The sequence below is a fragment of the Muntiacus reevesi genome, chromosome 3, assembly GCF_963930625.1.
Source record: "Muntiacus reevesi chromosome 3, mMunRee1.1, whole genome shotgun sequence".
Taxonomy (NCBI): domain Eukaryota; kingdom Metazoa; phylum Chordata; class Mammalia; order Artiodactyla; family Cervidae; genus Muntiacus; species Muntiacus reevesi.
The window spans coordinates 96,760,234-96,779,389 of NC_089251.1; the positions used below are offsets into that span (position 1 = coordinate 96,760,234).

At 49.1% G+C, this 19,156-nt stretch overlaps 1 protein-coding gene across 1 annotated transcript in view; it reads left to right on the forward strand.

The window, feature by feature from the left end:
• AFF3 (ALF transcription elongation factor 3) overlaps nt 1-19,156 on the forward strand; it is a 558,198-nt gene that overhangs the window by 498,513 nt on the left and 40,529 nt on the right. Inside the window, exons 13-15 of the mRNA XM_065929723.1 lie at nt 1,497-1,683; nt 9,085-10,179; nt 15,339-15,463. Of these exons, the coding sequence (XP_065785795.1) occupies nt 1,497-1,683; nt 9,085-10,179; nt 15,339-15,463 (1,407 nt within the window). The remainder of the gene's footprint in view (nt 1-1,496; nt 1,684-9,084; nt 10,180-15,338; nt 15,464-19,156) is intronic.

A 19,156-nucleotide genomic window follows, 5' to 3' on the forward strand; every position in this document is an offset into this window, starting at 1 on the left:
GATTCCTCACTCAACACCGGAACAAATAGCAGGCTGGGAAAGGAATCATTTTAGCTCAGGCAAGGTGTCGAGCCGCAGATGCTGCCTGACAGTGAAGAATTTTGTCAGACTGTTTGGGTACAGACCGTGACACTAGCAGAAGAAATAAAAACCCCTGGGGAAGCTTATGTTCAAACTCCCCTTTTCCTTAAACCTGCAATTCAAAACAATGCTTTGATTTGTAGGTCCACCCGGCAAGATCATTTCTTGTCTTATCATTCTTCTGAAAAGCAAGATCCCAGTGCATTTTAGCCCCCTCCCCCGGCCCCTCCACTGAGGATTTATGGGAATCTGTCCCATGGCAAAGCATTTGTCAAAGATCTAAGGGGCAGGTGGGAAGGATCCCTTACCTTGCCCTAGCTGCTTTTGCACTTGAGACCATAAACTCTGACGAACTCACTTGCATGCAGTCCTGTTGAAATGGTGGTCACAAGTGGGAGAAGCAAGCCGATGTGTGCTGACTCAACAGTAAAAAAGTAGGCACTGCATTTTCTGGGTTTAGAGTTTGACCTCAAAAAGGACAGTCAGGTGTGTTTCAATGCAATTAATAACGGACACTGAAGATGTTGGCTATTTTGTGAGTACCAGAACTTTCTTTATGGCTCACTGTTTGGGTGGGTGTGTGTTATTTGCATTTTTGTGGTTAATTAATTGCCATGAGAAGTATCTGTGTTTGCTGTTCTCTTTGAGTTTCTAATTTGAGTACAGAACTTTCTGGCAGATTTCAGCGTGGATATGAACATCGAGTATAATTTGAAGTGGTATTGCTCTATGCCACTACACTGGAGTTGAATTTTAAAGTCAGAATAAATAAAAACTGTGTGAGTGAGGGATCTCCAGTTTTCTAATAAAAGGCTCAAAGGGAAAGTACTGTTTAGACGGCAACCCAGCTGCGGTAAAGACGACAGCACTGGAGTCTATGGGTGGGGAGAGGTAGGAAGCCAGACAACTTGGTCGGTCCCTCTGTGTCTGGAACCTTCCAGCAGGCCGTGAAAGCACAGAGCAGGACACTGCGCCCTTCCTCACAGCCCACCTCCTAAAATAAAGCAAACAGACCTTTTCGTTCTGCAAAGTATTTCAAGCATTTTGGATTTCCTGGCTTTTTTGGTCGATGATTGGAATTGGGGATGCATTTGAAAAGCCATTCCCAGAAACAGCAGCAAAACAGGGACAGTCCTCTTGCAGCGACGTCACCTCCTTTTCTGAAAAGGGCACACAGGCCAGTCCCACCACCCGGTGCCCGACGACCAGGTGGCACCAGCCTTCACTCCCAGTTTTATTTCTGTGCCTCCGTTGTCTTAACCAGGAGGCCGCTGTGACCTTCACGGTGGCTCTGCCGGCTCCGTCCGGGCGACGGCTGGCAGATGTGCGGCCCCGCGCCTCCGGTGCCCGCTCAGCGGCGCTTCCGCCTTTGCTCACTCGGCTTCCCTTCCCTCTCTCTCCTCGCGGGCGGGCAGTGCCGGACTCCAGCCGGCCGACTGCAGGGCCTCCGCGCCCTCGAGCAAGGGCAGCAGCAGCGGCAGCAGCAGCAGTGGGAGCAGTTCCTCCAGCGACTCGGAGACCAGCTCGGGGTCCGACTCGGAGACGGAGAGCAGTTCCAGCGAGAGCGAGGGCAGCAAGCCTGCCCACTACTCCAGTCCCGAGGTGAGTGCCTGCGGGAGCGCTGTCGGGCCTCCTCCCAGTGTGGTTCTCACACCTCCCACTCCCCCAGCCTCCGCGGCCTGCAAGCTGCCCTCACCCGTACTGGCCACCACTCCCAGGCAGCCTGCCAGGGTTGACTTGGGCTCATTTCCCCCAACCTCCTCCTCAAAGTGCTCCTAGCTACAGAGCTTCCCTTGAGATCTAGAAACGTCATCTCTTACAGTCCGAAAATCTCTATCTTGACGTCCAGAACTTTACAAACATGCTGTAAACATCGCTGACTGGAAATAACCTGAGGATTGGGGTCAGCTAGGCAATAAGCAGATGGGGCAGCTCCAACCTGAAGTGTGAGCCCTTGTAAGTCATGGAAAAAGGAGTTTTGTGGATTAGACATTGCTAGAATCTTACCTTTTTGCAGTTTGTCACAGATTAGAAGAACACGGGCTATAAGTATAAATAAAACCTTTTAAACTGTGTTTTCTTTGTGAAAATATACAGAGAAAAATTAGCATGAACCTGAAAATAATAATGAAAGCTTTTATAGGTATGATGAGTATCTATGTGGAAGTATCTATGAGTATCTATGTGTGGAAGATTTAGGTGCCTCATATAAAAATATGATACGGTCCCAATAAAAGCCATTGCTATTTCTACTTTAAAGGGGAAAATTAAATAGTAATTCAGAGCATGGATCCTTGAGAGAGAACTGAGAACACACTTGTCCAGTTTCTGGATTGGTAAGGGTAGACTTTGATTTCTAAAGAAGGAATAAAATAGACTTCTTCTTAAGTGTATAGACAGTTCACATTACTGAGGGTCATAGGATTTTTTTTTTAACCTGCAACCCTCTGTACCACTGCGGGGCCCAAATTTCTAAATAAGCTCTAAAATGAAAACAAACCCACATGTGCAAACCTTGATGGTGGAAAGAGAGCACCTTTAAGGGCCAGTCAGCCTCACATTTCCAGTTTGTGTGCCTCTGTCTCTCTCTCTCCCTCCATCTCTCTTGATCTGTCTATCTAGCGACCTCTTTCTCCCTGTATAACTAAGGGAAAGGCCCTTAACAACATTAACCTATAAAAGTTACATGTTGATATAACCCTGACTTCCCCCAGAAGCTAAATTATTTCTTCTCCATCATTTCATTCATTCATCTGTTCATTAACTCATTTATGGTTTTCCAACAAATATTTACTGAGTCTCTGCCACAGATAGGCTTGGCCCTGGGAGACAGCAATGATCTGACAAAGATTCCTGCCTATACAGACCTGATGTTCTAATGAGAATAATTTGAAACAAACAAGCAAAAAAAACACAAAAAACCAGAGGCATTAACCAAGCTTCTTCAGAGCCAGCTTTATGATCTAGTTTGTTGAAAAACTCCAGAATATGCAGTAGAAGAACTGTGTTTCAGGGACATTGCAAGGGCCAAGGGGGATAGTGGCGGTGGATTAAAAGCCTTAGGGTCTGTGAATGAGAGCCCCCATCCCCAGCTCTTCGTGACTTTGAAGGTTAAATTCAGGAATGTTGAATATTATTTGCATGTTGAAATGTGACTCCTGGAGTTTCTAGATGAGGTTTAAACCAGCCTCAGAGAAGCACACTTAAAAAGGGCTCTGAGCAGACTCCCTCCAAATATCACTGAAATAATTACAAAGACCCGAACTTCTTGGTGATGAAAAGAAGCACTTGTCGTTTCTTCCAGCAGCTATCAGAGCCCCCAGCCGAGGAGGAGGAGGAGGAGGAAGGGAATCTGCTAACACAGGCCTTAGAGTTTAAGTTGCCTGAGGCGGAGGGTAGGTTTCAACTTCTGGCTTCCCCTTGCAGAGGGAGTGCAGAAGTGACAAGTGTAGCAACAGAGCATGTGACTTCTCTCTGCTGGAAAGGAATGTATTCCTTAGAATAAAAGTAAGGGGTTTTTGGCTTGTTTTTTTCTTTTGTAACATTTTTTCCCAAGACGACTACAGACATACGCCCTTCAGAAATACAAGGAGGGAATTCCCTGGTGGTCCAGTGGTTAGGATTCCGTGCACTCCCAAGGACATTGTGGGTTCAGTGTCTCATTGGGGAACTAAGATCCCACAAGCCATGTGGCATGGCCAAAAATGTTATTTTTAATTAAAAAAAAAAAAAAGAATTACAATGAGTTTGCAGAATGAACATTGAAAAGAGGGGAAAGAAGCATTACGGGCCGACTCTACAGCAGCCCTGATCTCCTCTGCCCTGAGCTGGCCCAGGTCCCCTGACAGAGAGCAGGGAGACCCGTTTCCCTGTCCCCACAGGATCACCCAGCTCTTCATAGCCACACACCTCCCATTCCACAACAGAGACCTGTTCTTGCTGCTTTGCAGCAAAACATATCTGGCCCTCTTTCCACTCCCAGAAATGTTCTGATATGAGAGCAGGAGACCTTCATGATGTCCCAAGACACCTGCATTCCCCTCTCCCCCCGCAATGTGCCAGCACTGGGCACCTGCTTGGCTCTCCTGAGTCTTATCCAAGCGGTGTTTCTGGCCCTGGTTGTAGAAAGCCACTGCCTTTCACACGCATCACCATGGAATGAAACCCCTTGTCTGCAAGCGGGCATGGAAGAGACACTGGATTCAGTGTTTCCATTGCTGCAGATCCCATCTCTGTGGCCTGAGGTTTGCTTGCTTGTCAGCAGACTAATTTTTTTCATTTGAGTTCTTTTTTCTTTCTTGGTCTGGGACATCCTCTATACCAGAGCTTGACCAGGGAGCAGGAAGGGGTTGGTGGGGGGTGGGGCGCTTTGCCCCTCCATTAGCACATTCAGAGCAGCACACAGGGCTCCTTAGACCAGTGTTCTAAGTAAAGAGATGACTTGCTATGTGGACAAGAAAGAGCCTGGTCACAGGACTTTATTTTTATTTGACTGCACAGGGTCATAGTTGAGGCATGTGGGATCTTTAGCTGTGGCATGGGAGCTCTTAGTTGCAGCAGGTAGGACCTAGTTCTCTGACCAGGGATCAAACCCGGTCCCCCTGCATTGGGAGCACAGAGTCTTATCCACTGGGCCACCAGCGCAGTCCCTGGTCACAGGGTTTTGAGAAGAGCCAGGATAAAGTAGGTTCTACCCGTTTCTCTGCTGCAGGGCATCACTCAGCCCTCAACATCACTCATGTAGACAGTGTACTCCATTGTGGCGTTTCCCAGATATGTCTGACCATGGTAGGCTTTCTTCATGGGCTAAAAACACATTTTGGAAAATGCTGCCCTAGATCATTCTTGAAAATCTTCAAAAATACAAGTTATTCGTGGATTCAACAAGCTTCTCCTTAATTAGGCATCTATGGGGTATGTGCAGTGGGTGCTCTGAAGGTTGTAGATGAAATAGAGACTAGAGTATACCCTGGAGAGCTTGTGCGTGAATCAGAGGGAAGATTGATCAGAGAGGAGAGTCCTGGCTGGAAATACATACTGCAAGCCAGCAGACAAGCAAAAGCGCTGGGCAGAACCCCACTGGATGGCTCAGACAGTAAACCAGAGCCAGCAGCCTGCCAGGCAAGGAGCTCCAAGCCCCAAGTCTGCCCTCCTCCCGCCACCTAATTCTTGGCTGTTTAAATTTCCTTGGCCACAGTTTTATCCCCCAGAATGGCAGATGACCTCACATTGTCTAATCTGTGAGGTGTTTCTGAGGAGTAAGTGACAAACAGGGACTGAGAGCTCATTGTGAGTCATTGGTGGCAACAGGGTCATAGCAAGCTGCCCCTCACCTACTGGGTCCTGCGAGGGGTACGAAGAAGCAGAAACCTGGCCTCTGCCGGAAAGCAGTGTTTGTCTTTGCTGAAGACACAGATTCATATACATGAAACAGATGTGGATATCAAAAGATGATGCTGTTGAGGATAATGGAAGGCAACAGGTATTATCTAGAGAGTTAGTGGTGTCTTCTCCAAAAGTCAGATCAAATTCTATCATTTGAAGACCTAACATTTCTCAAATGAAACAAGGTCCCCTTTGCATGAGGCTTCCCCAGAGAGTAATGGGAGCTTAGGCAACACAACAGGGAAGGGAATCTGATCTCTCAGCTTTGACAAGCGTGGGTTTAGTCTTGCTGGTGCCTGGTAGCTCTGCAGCTTTGGACATGTTACTTAACCTCTCTGAGCCTCATCTAAAAACTAAGGGTGACAGTATCTCTTATCTATGGATTAAATGAGATGATACATGTAATATGGGAGCACACTGTGGGTGTTCCAGCAATGAAAGATGCCTGTAAGATGATGGCTGCCTGAGGAGTTTGGATTTTGTTCGAGAGGCAAGAGGAGGTCATTGTAGATCCCTGAGAAAGGAAACGTGATTTAGCAATGTGTTGAAAATGGTCCTGATTTCTTTGGCTGTGAAGAGCAGAAAAATAACTCTGTGGCACGTGGGGCAGCGGGCCCTTACCCCATTGATTAAATCCTCCCCTCGCCGTGAAGACTCCCTCCGGCGAGTTTTAGTGGGAGTCTCACTGTGAGCCGCTGTGTTTTGGCTCCAGGCGAGCATCTGTGCTCTCACATGTAAGAGATGTGAGGTGTGGAATGCTCAGGACGGTGGGGATGAGGATGACCTGGGTTGGGGGGGGTGGTGGTAAGTGGCAGATGCTGCCATAAATGTGTCCACCCTGGCCAGTGTGCGTCCCCTTCTGCAAGGCGCCTTCAGTGTCCACTCACATTACTGGGCCCCGTTTATCTGGGGAAGCTGAGGAACAGAAGTCACTGACCCAGCCAGGGGTCAGAGAGAAATGGGGCTGGGGAGGAGACAGCCCAAAGCCATAAATGTGTCTGCCACCAAATTAGCCTTCAGGGGCCTTCCCTGGCGGTCCAGTGGCTAAGACTCCGAGCTCCCAATGCAGGGAGCCTGGGTTCAATCCCTGGTCACGGAACTAGATCCCACACGCCACACCTAAGCGTTCGAATGCCCCAGCTGGAGATCCCACGTGCTGGAACAAAAATCGAAGCTCCCGAGTGCTGCAACTAAGACCTGGTGCAACCAAAATGGATAAATAAATATATTTTTTTAAAGCAGCCTTTGGTCACCCTCAGCTGACCTCAGGGCAGGTGAGAGTTCCGGCTTGGCACAGAAGCCATTCTGTGTCCTGCTTCCTCTGTCACTTCATTGTTGCAGGAAGGGCCGGGTCAGGTGGGCTCTGCAGGTTCCATTGTTCCCTGTCTCTGGGCCCAAAAAAAGATTTTTATTGTTTTGGTTTTTTGCCTCTTGTTTAGGAGTCCTAGTCCGATGGGTGGCATGAAAGCAAATACAGCAAAACATCAAGTCAGAGTCCAGACTCCCTATCACACTTGTATCCCATAGGGATGCTCCCCCATCCTCATGGCCCCAGGAGCAGGGCCTGGGATCCCCGTGCTGGCCTCCACTGAAATGCCTCACAAGGAAACTCCCACTAAGATTTCCTGGAGGGCGCCTTCACAGCAAAGGGAGGATTTAATCGCTGGAGTAATCACTGATGTGCTGCCGGGTCATTTTCTGCTTACGGTCACTGTCGCTCCCAGTCCCTCCATACCGTGTGCTGCGGCTCCCTGAAGTGTAGTTGGTCTCGTCTGTTTGGAGGGAACCAGTAGAATGTCCACAGTCCCTACCACAGGTCCAGTGCCCGCTGTCCACACTCTGTGGCCTCTTCATCCTGGCCCCAGGCACTGCTGGCCCATTAAAGGCTTCCCGTCTCCCTGAGCTGTGCCCCAGACTCAGCCGGGACCCCTGGGTCTAAAGCACTGTCTGCCCTCCTTGCACTTCGCCGCCCTGCCACTGGATCCTTTCTGCATGAGGCTGTGCCCCAAGTTCTGCTCTTAACACCAACCTCTTTGTTGAAAACCAAATCTTGGCACCTAAAAGCAAGCATTCAGAAGTTATGATGTTAAAGAACAGTGTTTTTCTCCTGCAAGGGAGCCTGACTTGCTCTGGGCTTTAACAAACCAATATGAAATGCAAAGCTAAGCCATTCCTCTTTATTCTAGGAGATATCTAATTCCACCACCCTCACCCCACCCCCACCTCACCCAATCATCAGAAGCCATGAATTTATAGAGTGAAGGACACAGGGAAGGAAACACACATCATCTTAATCATGCCAAAATTTTCCCCCATTTCACAAATTAAAACTCACAAATTAAAAACATTCTAGCTAAAGTTCTATAGGGCTTCCCTGGTAGCTCAGCGGTCAAAAATCCACCTGCAATGCAGGTGGCGTGGGTTCAATCCCTGGGTCAGGAAAATCCCCTGGAGAAAGAAATGGCAACCCACTGTAGTATTCTTGCCTGGGAAATCCCATGGACAGAGAAGCCTGGCTGGCTACAGTCCATGGGGTTGCCAAAAAGTCAGACATGACTTCTCAACTAAACAACAACAAAGTTCTGTACTTATCAATATATATCTCTTTTCTACTAATAATCAGAGAGGCTGGATAAATGGACTTTTATTAGAAATCAACATTTACTCCCTGTAAGAGAATCAGTTCTTAACCTTTCAATAAGACATAGATCCCTAGAGAGGTAAATGCAAACTATGACCCTCTCTCCCAAAAATGTGTCTACATGACCTTTGACATTCTGTTACAGGGCATTCACTGGCCTCCCCTCTCCCCCAGAGCCAATCTGTGGGTCAGAGTTTAAGACCTGGAATGCCCAGGATTTGCTCTAATTTAGCAAAACTGTTTACAGGAGAGGTTTTCATTGTCACCTCCTCGTCTGAAACATTTTGGGCAAAGTGTAATGGAGGCGGGTTGAGGATGGACGAACCAAGTCCAGCAGGGTCCACTTGGCCCTCTTTTCTAATTTCTCCCCAAATTACAAGTCTCACCAAAAAAGTGTGCACTTCAACACTCAAGGTCTCCTAACTACACCCCAGGTAACTTTCATGGGCTCTCAAGTTTATGCATGTCTGTATAAATACAAAAAATATACACCATGTAACACTCAAAAGTGCTGGAAATGGGTCCTATTGAGGAATAGTGTGTCCTCTCACTTCTCAAACAGCTGCCCTGGCATTTCAATGAGGGGGGGGGGGGCGGGGCAGGAAAGTGTTAGTCACTCAGTCATGTCTGAGTCTTTACAATCCCATGGACTGTAGCCCGTCAGGCTCCTCTGTCCATGGAGTTCTCCAGGCGAGAATACTGGAGTGGGTAGCCATTCCCTTCTCCAGGGGGCCTTCCCGACCCAGGGATGGAACCTGGGTCTCCTGCACTGGCAAGTAGGTGCTTCACCCTCTGAGCCGCCTGGGAAGCCCCGTGGGTGGACACACATACTGCTTCCATGATCCTTGAGTTTCCAGCCCATCAGGTTTCTGCTCACACACCTAGAGGAGCAGCAAGTCAAGAGAAAAACAGCCAGGTGCGTTTAAGTGAGTCTGTCCTAAACGATGTTTTGTTTGTTGCGGGTTTTCTGCTTTTAGGCGGAACCAGCGTCCTCTAACAAATGGCAGCTGGATAAATGGCTAAACAAAGTGAATCACCACAAGCCCCCCGTCCTGATCCAAAATGAAAGCCACCACGGGCCGGAGGGCAGTCAGTACTACACCCCAGTGAAGGAGGACACGCAGGACTGCGGGAAGCTCCCCGACGTCTGCCCGCCCGGCCTGAGAGACAAGGACGTCAAGGGCGCCTGCAAGGAGGAGCAGAGGCCGAGGACCGCGAACAAGGCCCCGGGGAGCAAGGGGGTGAAGCAGAAGTCCCCGCCCGCGGCCGTGGCCGTGGCCGTGACCGCCGCCGCCGCCCCGCCGCCCGCGGTGCCTGGCGCGCCCGCCGAGAGCGCGCCCGCGCCTGCCCGGAGGTCCGCGGGCAAGAAGCCCGCCCGGCGCACCGAGAGGACCTCGGCCGGCGACAGCGGCCCCCGGCCCGAGGAGCCCGTGGCTGCCGAGGCGCTGGGGGCGAGCGCAGGGCTGCCCCCGGAGCCCCCCAAGCCCCGGCCTTGCGGCAACAGCAGGACCAACCACCGCAAGGAGCTGCGCTCGGCCGTGACCTGCGAGAAGCGCCGCACGCGGGGGCTGAGCCGGATCGTCCCGAAATCCAAGGAATTCATCGAGACGGAGTCGTCCTCTTCGTCCTCCTCCTCGGACTCGGACCTGGAGTCGGAGCAGGAGGACTACCCTCTGTCCAAGGCCGTGGCCGCCGCCGCCGCCGCCACCTCCGGGAGCGACCCGAGGCTGAAGGAGGCCCCCAGCAGCGTCAGCGGCGGGCCCCGCGCCCCCGTGGGCTCCATCAACGCCAGGACCACCAGCGACATTGCCAAGGAGCTGGAGGAGCAGTTCTACACACTGGTCCCCTTCGGCCGCAACGAGCTCCTCTCCCCGCTGAAGGACAGTGACGAGGTCCGGTCACTCTGGGTCAAAATTGACCTGACACTTCTGTCCAGGATCCCGGAACACCTGCCCCAGGAGCCGGGGGTCCTGAGTGCTCCCGCGGCCAAGGACTCTGAGAGCGCGCCCCCGAGCCACGCATCCGAGGCGCCCGTGGAAAAGACCTTGCCAAAATCCAAGAGGAAACGCAAGGTAGGCCTGGAAACCCAGGGGCTGACGGCACAGCGGGAGGGGGGGCCCTCCCCGAACTTGTGGGCAGGTCCACTGGTCTGGGATGTTCCAGGAGCAGGAGTTTATGTGTCCTTCTTCAGCAAAGGTTCATAAAGCACTTTACATGTGCAGATACCGATGTAAGTGCATAGGAGCCTGCTAAGTCGCTTCAGTCCTGTCTGACATTCTGCAACCCTATGGACCGTAGCCCACTAGGCTCCTCTGTCCATGGGATTCTCCAGGCAAGAATACTGAAGTGAGTTGCCATGCCCTCACAGGGCATCTTCCCAACCTGGGATCGAACCCATGTCTCCTGCATTGCAGGTGGATTCTTTACCATCTGAGCCACCAGGGAGGCCCAGTGTAAGTCCTTGACACATATTAGCTAAACATCCTTAGAACTGCCCATTGTGGGAAGACCAGTTATTATTCCCATGTGATAGATAATTAAGGCCTGTCCCACTGCATGTGGAAGTAGGCAGTTGGGAAATGTTCACTGAGTGTCTTCAGGGAATGAGCTAGAGGCTGGACCAGTGAGGAAAACTAAACGTGGGTGAACCCCATTCTTTGCTGGAAGAGGTGGGGGTCATTCATTGACTTAAGAAGCCAGCTGCCTCATAGACTTGAGTAAGGCTGTGCCTAGAGTGGTGAGGCATGAATATGGAAGTGACCAGTGGTGATCGTGGGCAACAGGACCCCAGAAGGGGACCCCAGCCTGTGGCATGGGAGCCATAGGCTGGTGCTCCCCATGGTATTGGTCAGAAGGACTTTGTGGTGGAGACAAGCTGGGAACAGGGCCCTAAGCAGGAGGGACTTTTGAGTACTCAGAGGATTCGCTGCCAAAGCTTGGAAGCTAGCTGAACAGAGAGGGATTGAACAGAGTGAAGTGGGCAGGGACTTAAGTGCAGGGAGAGCTGGACAAGGGTCCAGAAGTAGACCCAAACACTTGGCCATTCAGGTGTTTCTAAAGAATTTCTGAGCACAAGAATCACTTAATCATAATTTAAAACCAGTTCTGAGAATCTTTATCGCCTCCTGTTACTAAATCTTCAAAAAGTAACTAGGACCACAGCGGAAAACACAATGGGTGACAAACCAGATTATAGTCATCATGGATGGCGCCAAATTTGGGACAAAATCATTCACAATTGTTAACACATGTATATGTCCCCATGAGGGTGCTGAATCATTTATAAAATCCTTACAACATTATCAGGCAAATATTATTATCATACCCCTTTTACAGATGAGGAAACCGAGGCTCAGAGAGCCTCAAGTGACTTGCTGCAGGGTCGTGTAGGTGAGAAAGGATAGAGCTGGGAATGAAGTCAAGTTTCTGGCTGTAGGGTCTCCTAATAAGAAACCAGCCAGAGATTTGTGTAGTACTTTCGCCTCACGGCCCCCACTCAGAAGACTCCATGCCCGGAATTTAATGCCTGTGGTTGCCATCTTGGAATTCTCCCTTTTATATTTGAATCTGTCTTTTGTAAGTGAAGGTGATGGGACAACAGAGCTTGCTTGGTCCCACCTCCTACCCACTTCCCCAGGATGGGTTCTGCCTGCCCCGTGGCCCCTTTGCATTCCTGGCCGGGAGCAGCCTCCCCGCTCTGCATCCCCATCCAGGGGGCCAGGGTCAGGATCAACATCTCCCCACCCTCAATCCAGGCCCTGAGGGGTCCCCCAGGAGAGACTCCAGGTGGCCTTGGGAGAGGGGTGATGCCTGACTGCACTTCCTCACCCCTCGACCCACAGTTGGCAGGTGGCAGAAACCATTTGCTGGGCTGCATGCACGTGCCCAGTCTCAGGCCAGCATGCCTGGCATTCGGGAGAGTCAGCATATGCCAAGTATCCCCATGCTTCAAGAAGCACAATGTAAAACAGCAAATAAACACACTTCTATGACAGGTTAAGAGGCCAATTTTAAAAGACAGGAAAGTGTTCCTGACTTTAGTACTTTATAATGTTACTCTTTAACCGCTTTTTTTTTTTTTTTTGAGGTATAATTGACATAACATTATATTATTTTCAGTTATACAATATAATGATTCAATATTGGTTTACATGTGTTGCAAAATTATGACCACAATCAGTCCAGCTAACATCCATCACTATACATAGTTACAAATGTCTTTTTCTCCTTGTGAGAACTTTCAAGATCTCCTAGCTACTTACACATGTGTACTGCAGTATTATCACTATACTCACCATACTGTTTATTAGCGCTGCACTGCATCCACATGACTTACTCACTTTATAACTGGAGATTTGTACTTTTTTATTTCCTTCACCCCTTCGTTTTGTACCCCCCTCTCCACCCCAGAGTGGTTTGGTTTTGGTTTTCAGATTCCACATTTAAGTGAGATCCTAAGGTCTTTGTCATCTTTGTCATCACAAAGAATCGGACACGACTGAGTGACTAACACACTCACATCCCACTCATTTCACTTAGCGTAATACCCTCCAGGTCCATCTGTGTTGTTGCAAATGGCCAGACTCCCTTCTTCTGTTGCATACATACATATGCCACAATTCCCTTCATCCATAGCCATTTATGCTGTTTCCTTGTCTTGGCCACTGTAAATTATGCTGCAGTGAACATGGGAGTCTTTTGAAATTAGTATTCCAGTTTTCTTTGGATAAATACCCAGAAGTGAGATTGCTGGATCATGCAGTCGCTCTATTTTGATTTTTTGAGCAACCTCCATGCTGTTTGCACAGTGGCCGCACCAACAGTGCACTAGGGTTCCTTTTTCTCCACATCCTCACACATGTATTATTTCTAGTCTTTTGATGACAGCCATTCTAACAGGTGTGAGGTGATATCTCATTGTGGTTTTGATTTGCATTTCCCTGGTGATTAGTGATGCTGAGCATCTTTTCATGTGTCTGTTGACCATCTGTATGTCTTCTCTAGAAAAAATATTTAATCAAATCCTCTGCCTGTTTTTCAATTGGATTTTTTTGTTTGTTTCTTTGTTGTTGAATTGCAAATGTTCTTTATGTGTTTTGAATATTAACCCCTTCTCAGATATATTATGTGAAAATGTTTTCTTACATTCAGTAGATTGCCTTTTCATTTTATTGATGGGTTTTTTTTGCTGTGCAGGCTTCCCTGGTGGCTCAGCTGGTAAAGAATCTGCTGAAGACTTGGGTTCAATCCTTGGGTTGAGAATATTCCCTGGAGAAGGGAATTCTGGCCTGGAGAAGAGTATTCTGGCCTGGAGAGTTCCATGGCCTTTATAGTCCATGGGGACGCAAAGAGTCAGATGCAACTGAGCAACTTTCACTTTGCTCTGCAGAAACTTTTTAGTTTAACATAGTCCCACTTGTTTATTTTTACTTTTGTTGCTTTTGCTTTTGGTGTTAAATCCAAGGAAATCAACACCAAGACTGACATCGAGCATCTTCTCCAGCTTTTTCAATAAGGGGCCTCGCCTTTTCATTTTGCACTGAACCCCACAAATCATGCGGTCAGCCCTGACCTCCTAGGTGAACTTGATCAGGTGACCTTCCCTTCTGTGTTTCTTCATTTGTAAACTGGTGACATCTTTACAGGGATGTTGTTAGGTTTAAATGATATAATTTAGTAATACAGGTTAGCATGCTACACACCTGCCCCTCTTTTCCTTCTATTTTCCTCTGCATACCCTGCCCTCCTCATTACTTGTCAGATTCATTTATCCATCAATTCCCAGGTGATTAACTGATTAATGAGTAAATCAATCAGTTATCTGGAGATTGATGGATAAATGGACAGGCTGATATAAAGAGAGAGAGAGGTGTTTCAGAGATAGAAATTGATAAACATATAGAAATTGGAAATAGATATAGCTACATAGGCATATGTCAATAGAGATGTGCAAAAACAGAGACATGTATAATTCATCATATTTTTTATTTAAGTAATTTTACTATTCGTGGACTTTTTAAATTTAACTTATGAAACTTCATTTGCACTCAGCCCAACACTCAGCTCTCCTCATGAAATCTACTGAATCATAGGTGAACATGCATAGAGAAGGGAAAGAGCATTTGCACAACACTCTTTACTCATCACCTGGGGTGTGAAGCCACCAGTTCTGGGTGCAGGAGGTGGGACATCATATACCTGGCTGCCCAGGGTGCAGAGTCTAGCCCTGCCAGAGCCCTGGGGGCCAGAACTAGGGGGTTCAGAGCTCTGGCTTGGACCCTTCATGGGGCATAGTTTCAACGTGAGCATCTGTGGTCCTTCCTCCAGAGGCTGTGTGACATCCCAGCTAGAAAGAGAAGGTCAGAGTCTTTCTGTCTTTAGTACCAGTGCCCGTCTCCTGGAAACACCACTGAGAGTCCTGAATGTCTCTCTGCTGTGTTGCTGCGATCTCAGCAAAAATACAATTTGGTTGAGTGCACGTGCATCACCCTTGCGTGTGTGCTGTGCTAAGCCGCTTCAGTCGTGTCTGACTCTTTGTGACCCCATGGGCTGTAGCCCACCAGGCTCCTCTGTCCATGGGATTCTCCAGGCAAGAATATTGGAGTGGGTTGCCAGGCCCAGGATTGAACCTGAGTCTCCTCTGTCTCCTGCATTGGGAGGTGGGTTCTTTACCACTGTGCCACCTGGGAGGCCTGCACCACACCTATTACACGTCTAAAGTTAAATACAATCATGGAAAGAAGAATCCAGTCAAACTGCTCTTTTGTGAAAAGATCCTTCAAGGCCGTGAATTTCAGAAGAAAAGCCTGAGCTTGTCACTGCTCCCACAGCATGAAGCCCAGGACAGGTCGCTTGCTATACCTTGTTTGGGTACCAAGAAATGCCAAAGAAAGGGATGCTGAAGCTGCAGTGAGACTCCAGAGCAGGTCTTCTTTGGAGGGTAGAATCCAGCCCATTGGTTGAGCAGTTTTCATCCGTCACAGTATTCCCTCCTGCACTTTGATCCCGGTGTCACACTTTTTCCTCTCAGTAAGCTGTTAGTAGTCAAAACGACAGATTTTGTCCTTGTTCGAGGAGGAGCTGATGGGGAACCAAGGCCGGGGCTGAGGGTGCTCCCATCGTGTCGGCGCTCAGGACCTTGTCCAAAGAAGCCCCCTGAGCTGGTGGGATGGGACCCCACTGTGATCCCTCGAAATCCGAAGCTGATTGGTTTTTGCTTCTTTCCACGCAGTGCGACAACGAAGACGACTACAGGGAGATCAAGAAGGCCCCGGGAGAGAGGGAGAGCTCCTCACGACTGACCGCCTCTGCCAACAGTACTTTGCCCGCAAATCATTGCAGCATGAACATCAACAGGTACATGCGCTCCTGCGAAGGCAAGGGTTGGTGGAGGCATACCTGGGCCTGAGAGGCACGTGTTTGCAGGGGCAGAGTCAGATTTTTTTTAATGATTTCTCTGCTCTGGGTCTCCAGACCAGGGTTCTTGGACACCTCAATCAATAGAAATTGATAAGAGGCCAGAGGAGAAATCCAGCCAAGGCTTTGTTGGGGCTCAGGCTGCAGCTTGAAGGAGTGAGGAAAAAGTAACAGTTTCCCTTGCTCGCTCTCTGATGGGGACAAGCCCATTCCTTAAATGTGAGGAGGGAAGTTGTGGATTCAGGGGCAGTGCCGGAGGGGGGACTTAGGTGGTCTGCCCACCCCCTTGGTGGTCTTGTGTGCACGGCGCATGCGCAAGACCTGCTTTTGCTCCCAGTTCCTCAAAATTGGAAGTTGGGTTTTTGGTATTTTTGTATCTTCTTGTTCATAACTTGCTGCACCTGCACGGGCTCACAGTTGTTGTTAGTCCCTTATGCTGTGCTTAGTTGCCCAGTCATGCCCGACTCTTTGCCACCCCATGGACTGTAGCCCACCAGGATCTCTGTCCATGGGGACTTTCCAAGCAAGAATACTAAAATGTGTTGCCATGCCCTCCTCCGGGATATCTTCCCAACCCAGGGATCGAACCCTGGTTCTGCGTCGCAGGCAGATTCTTCTCCATCTGAGCCACCAGGGAAGCCCTTAGTCCTTTATAATTGCTTTGTATTTTGTTGCTATGAGAGACATGTGTCCAGGGGCAAGTGCTGAAGCAGAGGATCCCAGGGTCCCAGCCTGTCTCTTGCAGACCTGCTCCCCTTGGTTTAACACAGGGCTTCCCTGGTAGCTCAGCTGGTAAAGAATCCTCCTGCCCTGCAGGAGACCCTGGTTCAATTCCTGGGTTGGGAAAATCCCCTGAAGAAGGGATAGGTCACCCACTCCAGTATTCTTGGGCTTCCCCGACGGCTCAGACAGTCAAGAATCCGCCTGCAATGCGGGAGACCTGGGTTTGATCCCTGAACTGGGAAGATCCGCTGGAGGAGGGCATGGCAACCTACTCCAGTATTCTTGCCTGGAGAATCTCCATGGACAGAGGAGCCTGGTGGGCCACAGTCCAAGGGGTCGCAAAGAGTCGAACACGGCTGAGTGACTAAGCCCACACGCGAGGCTCACCAGCGTGCCTGGGCGTGTGACTGAGCACACGCGAGGCTCACCAGCGTGCCTGGGCGTGTGACCGAGCACACGCGAGGCTCACCAGCGTGCCTGGGCGTGTGACCAAGGACACGGAGGCTCACCAGCGTGCCTGGGCGTGTGACCGAGCACACGCGAGGCTCACCAGCGTGCCTGGGCGTGTGACCGAGCACACGCGAGGCTCACCAGCGTGCCTGGGCGTGTGACCAAGGACACGCGAGGCTCACCAGCGTGCCTGGGCGTGTGACCAAGGACACGCGAGGCTCACCAGCGTGCCTGGGCGTGTGACCGAGCACACGCGAGGCTCACCAGCGTGCCTGAGCGTGCACTCCTTGCCCCAGCTCCAGGTGCACCAGCCGTGGTGCTTTGTAACAAAAGACCAGTCACCAGTTACAGAGCGTTCTATCCTTTCAAAAACACACCCTCCACTCTGAAAATTTAAAAACTGAATTGTGCATGTGTGCTAAGTCACTTCAGCAGTGTCCAACTCTGTGTGACCCATGGACTGTAGCCCACCAGGCTCCTCTGTCCATGGGATTTTCTAGGCAAGAATACTGGAGTGGATTGTCATGCCCTCCTCTGGGGGATCTCCCAACTCAGGGATCAAACTCAGATCTCTTACGTCTCCTGAATTGGCGGGCAGGTTCTTTATCACTAGTGCCACCTGGGAGACCCAAAAAACTGAATTAAGGGTCATGAGAACACTAAGCTTATCACTCAGATGTAATAAGCAGACTCTTCATACAACACACCTAAAGATCCTGGCTGTGGACTGAATTTGTGGTGATAGACAAGACCGGGGTCTCCAAGGTGAAAGAGCCCCTCCCCACCCCTCCTCAGAGGGGTTCCAGAGGGACCTGCATGGCAGTAACTCCGCTCCATGACAAACGGCTTCCTGGCAAAGCAAGGCCCCGGATATTTATTATAAGCGAGGAGCTCATCATCAGTCATAGAAGCTCTTTCCATTTAGAAACAGCACAGCTCAGAAACCACTTTCCCTCTGCTCAGACACTCTTCACTCTCCCCAACTGTGTGCATAGGATTTTTAAGGGGAGATTAATGTCTCAGTGCAACACATAAAAATGTAAGCTGAAAGGTTAGGAGAAGATGTAGAGCAGCACTAAAGCCCGGAGAGGAAATTAGAGAGCGCGGGCACCCGAGCGCAGGCGCTGCAGTGTTAGAATCACCTTGGGGAGGAAGATCTGGGGCTCTGGAAGGGCTGAGTGAGGAGGAGCAGCAAAGACAAGCTGGCCAAGCCCACAGTCCTCTGTGCCTGGCAGATGGTGTCCCAAAACACTGGGGACGTGTGAATGGAGAAAATGTGGCTCCAAAGTGTCTTTTAAATGTGTGGTTGAGTTACACATGTGCTTCTTTGTTGATGCCTTAAATAACCTGTCTGCGGGCTCTCGTAGCTGCTGTAATTGCTATAATTGCTAGTAGTGATGAGTCTAAATAATATTTGAAGATGTCTGTAACAATTGATATGACATGAAAATATCTGTGATTTCCACCGGTGACACAATCACAGGTATTGCTAGTAGTACACCTGCTAAACCACTCCTCTGGTTTCCTGCCTTCGTTCATCATTAAAGGAAATGTTCCGTTTCAGTGAGAGGTTAATGACAATGAAGATGTAATTTCTTTTCGATGCAAGTTCAGGGACCCCAGGATAAAAGCAGAGGTCCTCAATCTCCAGGGTTGAATGCCTGAAGATCTGAGATGGAGTTGATGTAATAATAATAGAAATAAAGTGCACAGTTAAATGTAATGCACTTGAATCATCCCCAAACCATCCCTGCTCCTGCTCCTGGCTCGTGAAAAAATGGTCTTCCACAAAACTGGTCCAATGCCAAGAAGATTGGGGACCCCTGTTCTAGACCCTTTGCTTGGCAGAGCCTGCTGGCTGTGATAGTTTCACTTATGTTAAGTAGGGACTCAATGCCGCTATGAAAGAGCTTTGAATTTTTCTAGGAAAAGTGGTCTGTGTATCTCTGAAATTGTGATTACCTCTGTCAAGCTGTACCAGTGTAATAAGACAATGCTATATATACAGTAATCGCATGTCCCAAAGACATGATCCCAAGAATGTTTCAAAATTACTTTGATCAACTTCAATAGATAAACTTATGATGAAGAAGAAAAGATTGTATGTGCTTGACAGTATTTAATGTAATATTCATGTAATACAGTAGGAACTTCCCTGGCAGTCCAGTGGTTAAGAGTTCGCTTTCCCAATGCAGGGGGTGTGGGTTCATTCCTTGGTCGGGGAGCTAAGACCCCACATGCTTTGTGGCAGGAAAAAAAACATGAAACAGAAGCAATACTGTAATGAATTCAATAAAGACTTTTCAAATGGTCCCCATCAAAAAGTCTTTTAAAAAATAAAATAAAATCATATAGTGCATGGCTTAAAATTCAACATTCAAGAAACTAAGAGCTTGGCATCTGGTCCCATCACTTCATGGCAAATAGATGGTTTAACAATGGAAACAGTGACAGATTTTA